The 13,257-nt window shown below is 54.1% G+C and overlaps 5 protein-coding genes across 5 annotated transcripts; 2 read left to right on the forward strand and 3 right to left on the reverse strand.

Moving 5' to 3' along the window:
• Positions 1–235: 235 nt before the first annotated feature.
• Positions 236–3,823, reverse strand: GLRG_03070 (uncharacterized protein; the record flags this gene model as incomplete). The annotated part of the gene is made up of 1 exon (XM_008093755.1): positions 236–3,823. One exon carries the CDS (start codon positions 3,821–3,823, stop codon positions 236–238), a length of 3,588 nt encoding a protein of 1,195 aa, XP_008091946.1.
• Positions 3,824–4,279: 456 nt separating this feature from the next.
• Positions 4,280–7,378, reverse strand: GLRG_03071 (cohesin loading factor; the record flags this gene model as incomplete). The annotated part of the gene is made up of 5 exons (XM_008093756.1): positions 4,280–5,118; positions 5,168–5,265; positions 5,321–5,887; positions 5,946–6,061; positions 6,116–7,378. The coding sequence occupies 5 exons, from the start codon at positions 7,376–7,378 to the stop codon at positions 4,280–4,282; spliced, it is 2,883 nt and encodes a 960-aa protein (XP_008091947.1).
• An 826-nt stretch (positions 7,379–8,204) lies between these two features.
• On the forward strand, positions 8,205–9,803 carry GLRG_03072 (uncharacterized protein; the record flags this gene model as incomplete). The annotated part of the gene is made up of 7 exons (XM_008093757.1): positions 8,205–8,753; positions 8,809–8,892; positions 8,948–9,083; positions 9,142–9,256; positions 9,306–9,420; positions 9,475–9,603; positions 9,654–9,803. 7 exons carry the CDS (start codon positions 8,205–8,207, stop codon positions 9,801–9,803), a joined length of 1,278 nt encoding a protein of 425 aa, XP_008091948.1.
• Positions 9,804–10,215: 412 nt separating this feature from the next.
• Positions 10,216–10,884, reverse strand: GLRG_03073 (60S ribosomal subunit assembly/export protein loc-1; the record flags this gene model as incomplete). Its single annotated transcript, XM_008093758.1, has 2 exons — positions 10,216–10,509; positions 10,570–10,884. The coding sequence occupies 2 exons, from the start codon at positions 10,882–10,884 to the stop codon at positions 10,216–10,218; spliced, it is 609 nt and encodes a 202-aa protein (XP_008091949.1).
• Positions 10,885–11,566: 682 nt separating this feature from the next.
• GLRG_03074 (ArgJ family protein) lies at positions 11,567–12,949 on the forward strand (the record flags this gene model as incomplete). The annotated part of the gene is made up of 1 exon (XM_008093759.1): positions 11,567–12,949. The coding sequence occupies one exon, from the start codon at positions 11,567–11,569 to the stop codon at positions 12,947–12,949; it is 1,383 nt and encodes a 460-aa protein (XP_008091950.1).
• Between the last annotated feature and the right edge of the window lie 308 nt (positions 12,950–13,257).

Consider the following 13,257-nt stretch of genomic DNA (forward strand, 5'->3'; position numbering starts at 1 on the left):
GTCCTCCATATAGGACAGGCAAATCATTTCGTGTGCGGTGCCATTTCATCATGATGCCGCTGTCTATATGCTCCACTGTCAGTGGTTCCGTCACCGTAACAAGCAATCACAAAATGGCGAAAGACAAGGTAGAGATGAGTAGCCACAGCACATGGCTTTTGGCAGTATCGTCTTTTGTACATGGATTACATATGATAGGTATACAAGTATAATACAGCCTCTAATCCGTGAACCTCTATGGATCTTTGGGCTCATCCCATGTCAGCGGCTTCCACTGCTTTTGGTGGCTGAAGGCCTCATCCCAGGTCATGGGCGCCTCCTCGCCGACAACATGGACCGGCGACTCCTTGCTCAAAGCATCCTCCTGCTTGCGGAACCGCCTCCCCCTCTTGCTCATCTCCTCTAGTTTGCCAGCGAACATGGCGTACCATCTATTCTTCCGGTCAGAGCCGCTGTCAGGTGTAAGCACCTTCTTTCGTCTCGCCTGGATCGCGCTGTATATCGTCTTTGCGCGCTCGCTAGGAATTTCCTCGATAGAGTACTCCAGAGACCAGTTCAAATCCAAAAAATTGGGGCCGGGCCGCGGCACGTATCGCCCGTTGACATTGTTGCGGACCGTCACCACCATACCCAGGAGTTCGCCCTCGGAGATGTCGAGTTCAGTGTCAGCCTCTTTGTTCTTCGCTCCAGCATCGCTGGTGGCTTCTTTGACAGCCTCGGCCGCCGCGGCCACACTACCGACTGTGGACTCGAGATCCTCGCTGCTCTGAGTCGAAGGGTCGGCGGTCTGTGATGTTGTCGAGGATGCAGAGTCGCTTTCTACCTCCTTGGACTTAGCCACAAGCTCGGAAAGGATCCGTTCGAATGTTCGGAGTTTGGAGACGTCGGAAGCGGCGTCGTCGTCTGGCATCTCAGCCTCTTCAGCCTCGGACTTCTCATCGACACGCGTGGCAACCTGAAGAATGAGATCCTTCAGGCCAAGATCGCGAGAGCCGCGTACCTCAGAGTCCTGGCGGTTGGTGTTCGGAGGGGAGGACTTTTCTCCATCTTGCGTTGTCTGCGCTTCACCTGCATCTTGTGTAACTGTTGTCTCTTCGCCACTCACGCCGCTCGTTGGCGTAGCCTCCTGCACGGTGTCGAGACCGTCGGCTTGAGCAGAGTCGACTGTCGAAGAGCCAGATTCAATGGCAGGTGTCTCGAGCTGCTGATCATCCCTGCGATCGCTCTCGCGCATCTCGCTAGCTTGGCTGGAAGTGAGAGCCTCGAGGAGACCATCAACATACCAACGTGCCTCCTCCGGCGTCCGTGCCTTGAGAAGACCGCTCTGCTCGAGAGCATCCTGAATTGCCTCTCGAACGTGGCCAATGCCCAGGGCGTCATCCTCGACCGCCTCGTCCACTTTTTCCTGCATCTCCTCCCAGAAAGCTTGCGTCTGCCGTTGCTGGTTCGCAGCTTCGTCGACACTAACGCTCGCTTCTTCCTGGCTGACTAACTGCTCGGCTTCCGGCTCTGGTGCTTCGGGCTCCGCCTCTTGTTGGGCTAGGCCGAGAATTTGCTGTTCAAACTCGGCAATGGCAGCCTTGCTGGTGGTCTGGACCTTCTCGATCTCCTCTCCCGTGACGGGCTTGGCGAAAACGTACATGAAAGGAGGATCGGTTGGACGCGTTTCTACGTGAAGGCGGATGGAGCGACCGGGGAACCGCTCAGTGGCACGGTCGAGGACCTTGTTGAGTAGGTGCAGACTAAGCTTGAACTCTTGGTCGCCGAGAGAGCGGTCCTCAGTTCCGTGCAGAGCCAGGTCCATCTCATCTAGACTGACGTACTGGAAGCCAAAAATGCGCTGAGTGTTGTGAAATGCGACAAAGATGCCATCCATACGGCCCATCCGCACTTGAAGAGAGTACTTGAGAAATGCCGATCTAATCATGTCAAAGTATTCCCGCTCGAACGACTCCCAATTGCCGAACCGTTTGCGAATCTCGTACCCGAGGCCTTTCTGGAATCCCTGGGCATCCATGCGAATGGAAACGACAGCTCTCGTCTTCAGGTCGAACATACCAGTCCCCGGCAAGCGTGGGTCATACGCGTCGAGCTGAGATCGCATGAGGAAGTCGCCCATGGTCGTGAAATGGAAAGCTTCATTAGCGTTGCGCTCTTCCTCGCTGATCTGATCTGAGTTGACCCGACGGTATCTCTCAAACTCATCCTTGGGCAGTGTCAAAAGCTTCTCCATAGACTTTCCAAGCATGCTCAAAATGTTGGCCGTGTCGTACTCCTTGTCTGCATCAATGGCGTATACATCATCTTTGAGGTGGAGGAACGCAGCAGCTGGCGCGCGCATGATTAATGTGAAGGATTGAGGATCCGTGTTTAATTGCCGGCTGAGATGAGCAGGGTTGATTGGTCGCCAAGCAGAGAGCAGATAGTGGAAATGCGATAGCATCTGTGTCATGCTGGAAGTTGAACCGGTATATTTCTTGCGAAGCTTGGCTGCAAGACCGACCAAAGTAGTGTCTTTGGAAGAAGTGACATACTGCTTAAGCGCGTTAAAGTCGAACTCGTTGATCGGCATGATGTTGGCGAGGTAAGGGTCAAAGTTGTAGACTCGCGAACGAGGGTCTTGCATATGGTAAACCCCAGGATTGAACAAGACCCGGTCCAGCCCATAGGAGAGGCTTGGTACCGCCGGCGAATCCGGTATTTCAACAGACACCAACTGAAGTTCCTTCGCCGACACACCCTGGATAACGACGGGAACCTTTCTCGACGTCTTCGACCTCTTCGCTGGTCCATTTGCAGAGGACTTGACAGTTGCGCTTGAAGGGTCACTACTGAAGGAACCAGCAGCGTTGACAGCGGATGCGGCTGCTGCGGCCGCACCTGCCCCAAAGGGGACTTTGCCACTGCGAGACAAACGGTTTGTAAAAGATGTCCATTTATCCAAGGCCTCGGGGTTTTCGGAAGTGACCCTGTCGGGCTTCGAAGCAGAGGATGCCGACGTCTCGGGCGATTTGCGCAGCTTGTGCGGACGTTTTCTGCGCACTTCTACTCTGCGAATCATGAGCTTCGAGTCCGAGGTTTCAGCTTCACCATGTCCAGCACTCGGTGTTGTTGATGTCGGTTCTTTAGCCGAGCGTGCTTTTGCGGGTTTGGACAAGGGCTCATTTGCACTCGGTCGCTTGGCCAGATGGTCCAGAGGAATTTGCTGCGAGTTCAAGACGCTTTTGAGTACATCCAAAGTCCCGCGTATCGTCTTGAGCTTCCCGCCAATCTTGTTTGTTTGCCGTATGACGAGCGAGTCCAGTCCTCGCGTTTTTGATGCATTGTCGGGGTCCTTGTCGGTGACCGTGATGGTGCCATCCTGTGCCCCCTTCTGAACGAGGGAGAGTCTAGAGTTGATAGAGGCGAAACCATCCTCAAGGTTCTTCAAAGATTCAAACACTTGCCGTATGACTTCGGGACCGGCCGGTTCTTCGCTCGTCGTCGACGGGGATTCCGGGGAAGTGGACTGAGAGGTTGTAGCCTGGTTTTTCTTCGTCTTCTGCGGCGAGGACTTCTGTCGACGGGAGCGAGTGGTTTTTGCGCGTGCGGATTTTTTTTTCTTGTCGGTCTCTTCGTTTGGTAGCTTTATTGCCGTAGCATCTATCTCATCTGGAGCTGTTGACCCCTTTGCGCTGTCCGAGTAACCACGAACGCTCAACGGAACGGTGCTCTGGAACAGAGAGGGTATAGAACGACATGGCGCCGAGAGACAAGATCTGCAGGAACCACACAGGTAAGGAGTTCCGAGCCTCCGGAGGCGTTGAGGGTTAATACGAAGCATTGGAAAAATTCTTGTCAAGATCCCCAAGGCGCAATGGGGAGTTGAACTGGGTGGGAATCAGCTAGAAGTTGCTTGGGCAATTTTTTTTTTCAGAGGTGCAGCATCAAACGGCGGGACGCAGCACAATACACGCGCCAGGGACCCACATGTGTCCGTGCGTGCGTGCTGTCCATTAAAGGGGCACAGGGGAGAGGACGGAAATCTACAAGTGGATCACAATGCGCTTTATTGCGGCAATCTCTCACTTCTGTACAGCCTCTCCCTTTCAACAACAAATTGAAAAGACCCGATCTCGGGGCCCATCATCTCCTGATCAACATCGCCACCTCATGTCGCAGCGTACATATCGGGGGGTATTATGCTTTCCCAAACAACCAACTTATGCCAGGCCAAACACCGTACAAGACCAGACGCCTGTCCCAAAGCCGTGAACACATGACCCTCACTCATCCGAGCCTACTCCTTTCCAGTAAATGCGTGAGACGCATAGTCTGTGGCGGTCTGGCGTGCTGCGTCTGCGTCTGCAAAAAGTGCTTGAACTTCAAAAGAGTCGGCCAGCATGCCGTCTGCGACGCTCATCCAGAGCAGGTTTCCACTTCGCTTCGCCTGCGTCGAGGCTGCCCTTGCACTCTTGAGCGCCTGCTCGCCAACCACATTGTCGAACAGTCTGAATCGCATAATGCTCAGAGCGATCGCCAAACAGTGCGTGTTGCCCGTCACCTTTGAACCGTTCAATGAGTTCGTTATACTCGTTTTGATCTGGTGCATCGACGGAGGGGGCAAAGTATTGGCTGTCGCTTGGACGAGATTGAAAGCGGTTCGGATGTCTGGATCTTGGTGGTCGGTGCACATCGGCCGCAACTGCTCCAATAGATCGGTGGATGTCAGTTCGTCGCGATATGACGAGTCTTGGAGAATCCAAATACGATTCAGAGCGGCAAGAATGCAGAGCTCCAGCTTGGCAGGCTTTCTGCCGCCTGGCCCTCCTCGCCCTGCGTGAATGCTCAGCCTCTCGTCTTCAAACAAGATAAGCGCCGTTTCGAGGTCGCCGGTGCCTTGATGATACACTCCAGAAAGATAGAGTGAGAACACGCTGAATATCTCGTTCACAGCTGGCGTAATGGCCTGCTGCAGCTGCGCCACGCACTGTTCGACTTTCGACCATTGGCTGTGGGTTGCAAAGTACAATCCCGTCAGCGTTTGAAGGTAGCAGAACATCTCGGTTCTCCACTTAGCCTGCTCCATGGCTTCTCGTAGCGATGCCGCAGGGACGCTAGGGGCAACCTCCTTGTTCCCTTGGGAAAGTTAGTGGCTATTCCCCATGAGCAAACAACTCAGACTTACACTTCGCCAGTACATCAAACCCTTCTTTCCAAAACTCATGGCTTCTCTTCGGATCCGAGCCAGGTCGATACATGCCGGCCAAACCGCTGAAAGTATACCTGAATCTTTTTAGCTAGATTGCTTCGGTGGAGCACCAATCACACGTGAACATACGTTAAGACAACGATCTCGAGTCTGTTCAGGAAAGTCATTACGATGTAATCATGTTGGCCGTTAGAGGACCCAGCCCGGAGAATCGCGGAAGTGTCATCGCTTAGTGTCGCGGAAGTAGCGTTGTGTTTCTTGATGGGGATCAATATCTCCGGGTTCAAGTCGGTCCAGGTCTGCGAACCCAGGTTCGCATCCAGCTTCGCTTGCAGTGATCGCAATTTGTGAATTAGTATATCGGGTGTCTTCTGATGCATGCTGCAAGCAAGATCGAGTAGGAGTGTCAGAACGTCCAACTGCGGTATTTGTACTGACGGGTCCAATTGGTACTTGGTAGCCTGAGCCAAACAGGTTTGCACACGTTCAATAGTGTCAGTGCGCATGGTTCTCAGAACAGATAAGCCTTCCATAAGAGAAGCAAAGACAACCATGGCGTGATCGCCTCGTTCGCCAGCAAGTGCAGCAATCGCTCGCAAGTTGTCCAAAACTGCGGCATCAGGCGGACTACCCGCATGGACATGGAGTGTAGCCTTCAACAAACGAAAGGCGTAAACCCAGTGAATATGTTTGAAACTAGGTACTAGTTAGCGAGCGGTGCGAGGTTGGTCGGGACATCGCAAAGACTACGCACGTCAAACAGTCCGAGATATTCTTGTCGACAGCAATGAAGGCCGCCTTCTGGTTACGCTGAAACAGTACCTTCAGCAGAAGATACTGCATGCAGTATTTGAGGTCGGTGTATCTATGCTAGGGGGTTGTCAGCATGGAATACAGCCTGAGCAGCATCCGAGTCTCACGAACCTTGTCACATATGGTTATGCCCTTACTCAAGGCCGTTTCCGCTTCTTGCAGGTTCTCCGTCTCGTCGCATAAGATGGAAGCGTACCTGAGCCTCGCTTTCGCCTCCTGCCTTGGAGAGAGTCTGTTGCTCTGGAAGGCGGCCTCGAGACAAGCCAGTCCGGTTGTAATCAGCTTTTGATACTCGCGCACCTGGTTGTCTGAGCCCGACACCGCGACTCTCTGTACACCACGGCGGGCCTTCTCAAAACACTCTTCCGCCACATGTACCAGGATCGTGGTCGTGTCGTACGACTTCGCTTTGGACGACAAGGCTGGAGAGCCCCTAGAGGATATTGCAGGGGAGTTCATCGAAGAGATCGCCGGCGACTTCCGGGCTATGCTGGGAGACCGAGCGGGTTGTACAGTTGGCGAGTTGGCGAAGTTGGGTTCGGGACTCGGTTGAACTTGGGGAGGTTCGGTGAAGGTTTGGTTCAGAACCGGTATACCCTGAGTTTGGCCCATGGTCGGTTGAGAAAACTGAGCATACTGAGGTACCGCCGGAAAGACTTGCGGGCTGCGTTGCTGCTGCTGATGAGGTTTGTGCTGCGGTTGCGGTTGGTGCTGCTGCTGCTGCGGTTGAGCAGGAGGCTGAGGGGGAGGCAGCGGCAGTTGCTGGTATTGTGGTTGGAATTGTGGTTGGTGTTGAGACTGCGTTGTCGGCTGGTATTCGGCGTATACGGGCGGCGTTGGGAACGGGGTAGGCGCAGGTGCGAGCGCGGGAGATCGCGAGACATGCGTGTTCTGGGTGAACGAGTGAGGAGGCGCGAACTGACCATTCACCGCACTGTTGTGAGCAAACGGCTGTTGCGTCTGGTGATGGTGGGGGTAATGCGGTCGCGGTTGCGGTTGCTGCTGCTGTTGCAGATGTGGGAGCTGCTGCTGTTGCGGATGTGGGAGCTGCTGCTGTTGCGGATGTGGGAGCTGCTGCTGTTGCGGAAACGTGCTGCCATAGGCAGGAAATTGACCATAACCATTGGCCTGCATATTCATGGACGTAGGAGCAGGGAGGATAGGGGCAGGTGCCGGCGCCGGTGAGTGATGATAGTCCCCGTGAACGGGTTGCGCCTGCTCGTGGCCGCCATATGCAGCATTCGCGTAGGTTGGGTTCTGACTATTGCCGCTGCCGTTCCCATTGCCGCTACCGTAGGGGTTATTGTACGGTTGGGGAGCTTGCTGCTGGCCGTTGAAGGCCTGCCCCGAAGGCAGTGAGCCCCGGTATGTCATCTTTGAGACGGCATATGGATCGCAGGTTTTGCTACATGGAGTATCGGTGGTCGCTTTATTGAACGGAACTTGTTGCGACGCGGTTGCTGTCCAATAGCCGCATCACAAGGCTCTGTCGGTCGAGAGTTAGGTTGGTTTGTGGCCCCTGTATGTCTTACATAATCACACGTGCACTTGGTGTTGGCCAATGCAGGATGCACAGACCGCCTCTCTGTCTCTCAAGACACCTAGAATGGAAAGTAACGTAACGCTCAGGTGGCTAAACATACAGTACGGATACCTACAAGGGAGCTTCCTCCAGCGTCTTGGAATGACTTCTGATACTACCTTCTGATTGGCGGCGAGCAAAGTGCCTCGGCTCAACATCAAGCTCATGCACCTGGGACCGAATCCTGGGACCGAATCCTAGGACTGAATCCCACCTACTTTACAGAGGCGAATACCTGATCGGTGTGCCCAATGCCGATCTGCTGCACGGAATCGCGGATTACTGGCACCTTTGGTGCTATCCCTAAGATGGACAACTGTCCGTTCGTGTTTGATTCTTAAATCGGAAGCTATCAGGTTCCTCCGGGCTCCACTACCATGACTTGTGGTCCTCTTTCCCTTTTCTCGTGGTAGAACTTTTGACTTCTTTATAACTGTTCGCTTGACTCACTTTCCAATACTTCACACGAGTTGTTGAGGAGGTTGCATGACTCCTGTCCTCACTATACTCGGCCTCACATCCTGTGCCCCTCGGCTACGGCCCCACCATCTTTCCCTATCCCCGAACTTCCCCTGAAGCCAATCTGTCTCATCAATTGTTGCCCTCAGACTACGAATCATGGACTGGCTTGGACATGCCAAAATCAACTTCACACACGCGCCATCGCCTGTGTCTCTCAAGGAGAAAGATGGCACTCAGACTGATCTACTGAAGGTATGCGAGAAGATCACACCACCATGCCAAATGAACCCTCTCCTCTTCAACGGCCATCTGCAAACAATGTGGACGGCCACGAAGCAGCACGGCCCGCCGGTGTACTATCGCCGAAAGGTGTTCCAGGCCGAGGACAAGGCGTTTGAGGGTACCTTTGCTGTCGACTTTGTGACGGAGCCCTTTGAGGATGCGGACAGTAGTCTGCCGCCGCGTACGAAGTATTTCGAGCAGCAGGACTTTGGTTCCCTAGCTTCGGACGACGACAAGCCCCAGCTTATCGTTCTTCACGGTCTCTCGGGAGGCTCTCATGAGATCTATCTAAGACATGCCATAGCGCCATTGGTCGACTCGGGGAAGTGGGAGGTGTGCGTAGTGAATTCGAGAGGCTGCGCGAACAGCAAGTTCACCAGCGGCATCCTGTACAACGCCAGGGCGACTTGGGACTTCCGCCAGGTCAGTAACTCAAGCCATCGGCTGGCTTAGGAGGACTAGCTGACGATTGGTGCAGACGGTTAAGTGGATGAGGAAGAATTTCCCGAACCGGCCGCTGTTCGGCTTGGGTTTCTCGCTCGGCGCCAACATGCTGACCAACGTATGCCTCATGTCATGTCCGCTGACAGGATTCGACTAGTTAACTGGTTTGATAGTACTGCGGAGAGGAGGGTGTCAACTGTGAGCTAACGGCCGCGGTCGTCTGCTCCAACCCCTTCAACCTTGAGGTCTCAAACAAGGCATTGAGGCGGACGTTCCTCGGCAGAGAGGTCTACCAGAGAGTCATGGGAAGTTAGTCGTCCTCCCTGATTGCAACTTAACACCGTCCCGAGCTCACACTGTTCAACAGGCAGCATGAAGGAGCTTATCGCCGGCCACAAGGAGGCTGTGCAGAAGTACACAAACCTGGATCTTGAACGTCTCCAGAAAGTGACGTATCTTTGGGAGTTTGACAGAGAAGTCCAGTAAGTCGCTAGGTTGCGAAACTTGCTCGAGTAGTTCTGACTTCCGTAGATGCATAAGCTGGGGCTACCCTACCGAGAGTGCTTACTACCGCGATGCGTCATCATCCGATGCAGTGCTGGCCATTAGGATTCCATTCTTTGCTCTTCATTCGACTGACGATCCCGTGAGTATCTCATACTGATCGAACTGGAAAAGAAGGGGCTGACACAAGACGCAGATTGCCGTGAACGAGGCAATTCCCTACGAGGAATTTGAGAAGAACCCGTATACTGTCCTGTGTACGACGTCCCTCGGTGGGCACCTCTGCTGGTTCGAGCCCGGCGGCGGAAGATGGCACGCAAAGCCAGTATGTCTCACATTGTCGATTGCGAATGGGCTCTTAGCTGACAGGAACAGGTTGCAAACTTCTTCAACCACATGGCATTCAACGTAGACCACAGCCAACTCCCTCCCAAGACGAACGGAGCCCCGCCCACGAACGGCAAATCGATATTTCACTTCAACCCAGTGAAGCGTAAGATGGAGATTAAAGCAAGCTCGGAATAGACGTACACAATTAGATATAGACCTTGTGTAGAGCGAATGATGATTTAGATAAAAAGGGAATTAATGCTATTGAGAGTAATTTCGAGACTTTGTACAGAGCTACAGATAGTAAGACGTACAACTTGAGAACGGCGCAACGAGGAGATACGTCGCCCGGCGGTGCCACGGCCTACTAGTCGCCTGACGGTTTAGCATTAAGCTCTCGCGTAACGGCAAGATCAGCCATGGTATCTGCTCTGAACGCCACCAAATACTACAAAGGGTTTTTTTTTTAAGAAAAAAACAAGGTAATAGTATGCCCGCCCACTTCCCAGTCCAGTATGTTTTAATTTTTGGCACTCCGAAACGCCGCCCATGATGCGAACACATGCAAAGATAAAAAAGGCAGCGCCTCTCAGCTGGTCGACCCCCTCTACGCGAACGAGACGCTCTTCCTCTTCTTGGGCTTGGCGGCCCTGGACCCCGAGATGGCGATCTGGTTGACGTTCTCCTCGTTCTCGGGGCGGCCGTTGGCGGCGCGCTTCCTCTTCTTCCTGAGGGATTCCTTTGTTTCCTCCAGCTTCGACTTCCTCTCCTCCTCCTTCTTCTCGGCCTCTATCCGGCGGGCTTCGCGGATCTCCTCCATCTGTCTTGCCTTCATCATCTTGGACTCAATCTGGCCCTCCTTCTCGGCCTGCACCATTGCGAGGATTGTGGTCATGCTCTCCTGTTCGATATGTCAGCGGTCGGAGGATAAGGGGGGGACGCAATCGGAGGTGAGCCGTACCCTATCGTCGACGAAGACCTTGCCCTTCTTCTTGCCCTTGGGCTTCGCGACACCGACAGGCGTAACCATGTTCAGCTTGGGAATGTCAAGCTCCTCCTCCGTGTAGACCTTCTTCTTGCGCTTCTTCAGCAAGGCTTCGAGGTTCGACTTTCCCTTGGTCTTCAGCGGCTTGGTTCCCTTGGGGGTGTCCCTGGTTTTCCTGACGATGCCGTCGGGCGCGGCGGCTGCGTTCTTGGCGGCATTCTTGCTGTTCTTGATGCCGGAGCCGTTGGAAGCGTGCTTGTTCTTGACAGTTCTCGTCTTTGAGGGCGCCATCGTGGATATCGTGTGAGGGTTGCGGGTGTGGGTGAATTGGAACTCGTCGCGACTCGGCGGGATGGGGTGAGTTGGAGGGACCAAGTGCGAAATCTAGAATTTTTTCTGACTGTCGGGGGCGATAAGCTCACCGAGACTGAGACGATAAGCTTCTGTGGGCCCGCTCCCCGCCATTCGACATCACTGACAGGCGCCTACTGAGTACGGGGTGGTCCTGAGAGACAACAATCCCCAATAATACGTTTGCAACAGATTGCCCAGTCAGCTTGCTTCAATACATTACAAAACTACATTATGCCGACTAGAGTCGTGATTGAAGTCACAAAGACATCAGACAAACGCACCACTCTAGCTTGCATTGACCTTCGGCACGGGCAGAGCTCCAGGGACGAGTTTCAAGGATTGAGGACCGACTCACTTGACCCAATGCGCATTTTTCAAGCTGCAACGGCGTAACATCCCTGTCAAAAAATTAGGCGGCTTGCCGTTGCCGCACCCGGAGCCATACAAATCTCTCTCACCCACCTCTTCTTTCATTCAGCGACTAACATCCTCTCCCCAAGGATAGCCACACAGCGCCAGCAAGCCAGCAAGCCGTGTCTGAGCCATTGGCTCTCGAGCTTCCTTCCTTCTTTCCCCCATTCTTTGATCCGTACCATTTGGCTTTTGGCCAATCATTAGGATGTCGCAGCCCGTCAAGAGGTTTCCTGGCCATTTGGCTCAATTTGTGAGATGCTACTCTGTTTCCGCTGAGACTATTCCGGTGGTCAAGAAGAAGTACATCCCGACTGAGGGCACATATCCCAAGGGCTTCCAGGCCTCTGGCATCCTCGTGGGAGTGAAGCCGGGAAACAAGACGAAGCCCGATCTCGCCCTACTCAGCTCAGACCGGCCCTGTGCTGCTGCTGCCGTCTTCACAAAGAACAAATTCCAGGCGGCGCCTGTTACCTTCAGCCGGGAACTTTTGAAGAAGAAGGCAAACCGCGGCATTCGCAGCGTCCTCATCAACTCAGGATGCGCCAATGCCGTCACCGGAAAGGGAGGTCTCGAGGATGCTTCTCTCATGGCACACGCTGCCGACAAGGTTGTCGGGGGTGAGGGCGATGCGTCATCCACCATTGTCATGAGCACGGGAGTCATTGGGCAGAGGCTCCCTATTGCCAAGATCGTCGACAACGTCCCCGCTGCACAAGAGGCTCTGGGCTCTTCTCACAAGCACTGGCTGAGCTTTGCTACCGCCATCTGTACTACCGATACGTTCCCGAAACTGATGTCCAAGACCTTCACACTGCCCTCGTCACCGAACGTCGAATATCGCATTGCTGGCACCACCAAAGGCGCTGGCATGATCCACCCCAACATGGCCACGCTCCTTGGTGTCGTCGCTACCGACGCCCCCATCTCACCTGCGGTTATGCCCTCGGTTCTCAAGCATGCTGTCGACCGATCTTTCAATAGCATCACCATTGATGGAGATACCTCGACCAACGACACTCTTGCTCTGCTCGCCAACGGCGCAGCCGGCGGCAAGGAGATTACATCCGAGGATTCGCCTGATTATGCCGCCTTCAAGGACGTTCTTACTGATTTCTCCATCGACCTGGCCAAACTGATTGTTCGCGACGGCGAAGGCGCCACTAAGTTCGTCACCATCCGCGTTGTCGAGTCTGCCAGCGAGGAGGCTGCACGGAAGATTGCCAGCACCATTGCCAGATCGCCTCTCGTCAAGACGGCACTGTACGGTAGGGACGCCAACTGGGGTCGCATTCTGTGCGCAACTGGTTACTCCTTGGTGTCCGAGCCCGGCCAGGCTGTCAGCGAGGTCCCGGAGGTCGTCCCTGAGCAGACCAGCGTATCTTTCGTGCCTACGGATGGCACCTCTGAGCTGAAGCTGCTGGTCAACGGCGAGCCCGAGATGGTTGATGAGGCTAGAGCTTCCGAGATTCTGGAGCTCGAGGACCTGGAGATCCTTGTGAGGCTAGGCACTGGTGACAAGGAGGCCACGTACTGGACTTGCGACTACAGTCACGAGTATATTACGATCAACGGTGACTACCGCACGTAAATAGAGCGTCAAAAGATAGGGAGCTTGGGAAAATAGAACAAGGCTAGAGTGGTGTGGGCATTTTCCATCTTATATATGCATAGTCGCAAGGTGCCAAATAAAATAGAGTGAAGAAAGACTATTGGGAGCAAATCAATGGAGTTGTGTAATTTCGTTCGCATCGAATCTGGGTCGACAGTGGTGAATTCGGTATCATTCCCGGAAATCAAGAAATCAGCAACCGGAAACCAATTACCCCAGACCTTAACGCCGCGCCGAGGCGTCGGAGTGGGCTGCGGGCACTTCTATTGGAGGGGCTCCCCGCATGA

Source organism: Colletotrichum graminicola, assembly GCF_000149035.1.
Source record: "Colletotrichum graminicola M1.001 genomic scaffold supercont1.9, whole genome shotgun sequence".
In the NCBI taxonomy this organism is placed as follows: Eukaryota; Fungi; Ascomycota; class Sordariomycetes; order Glomerellales; family Glomerellaceae; genus Colletotrichum; species Colletotrichum graminicola.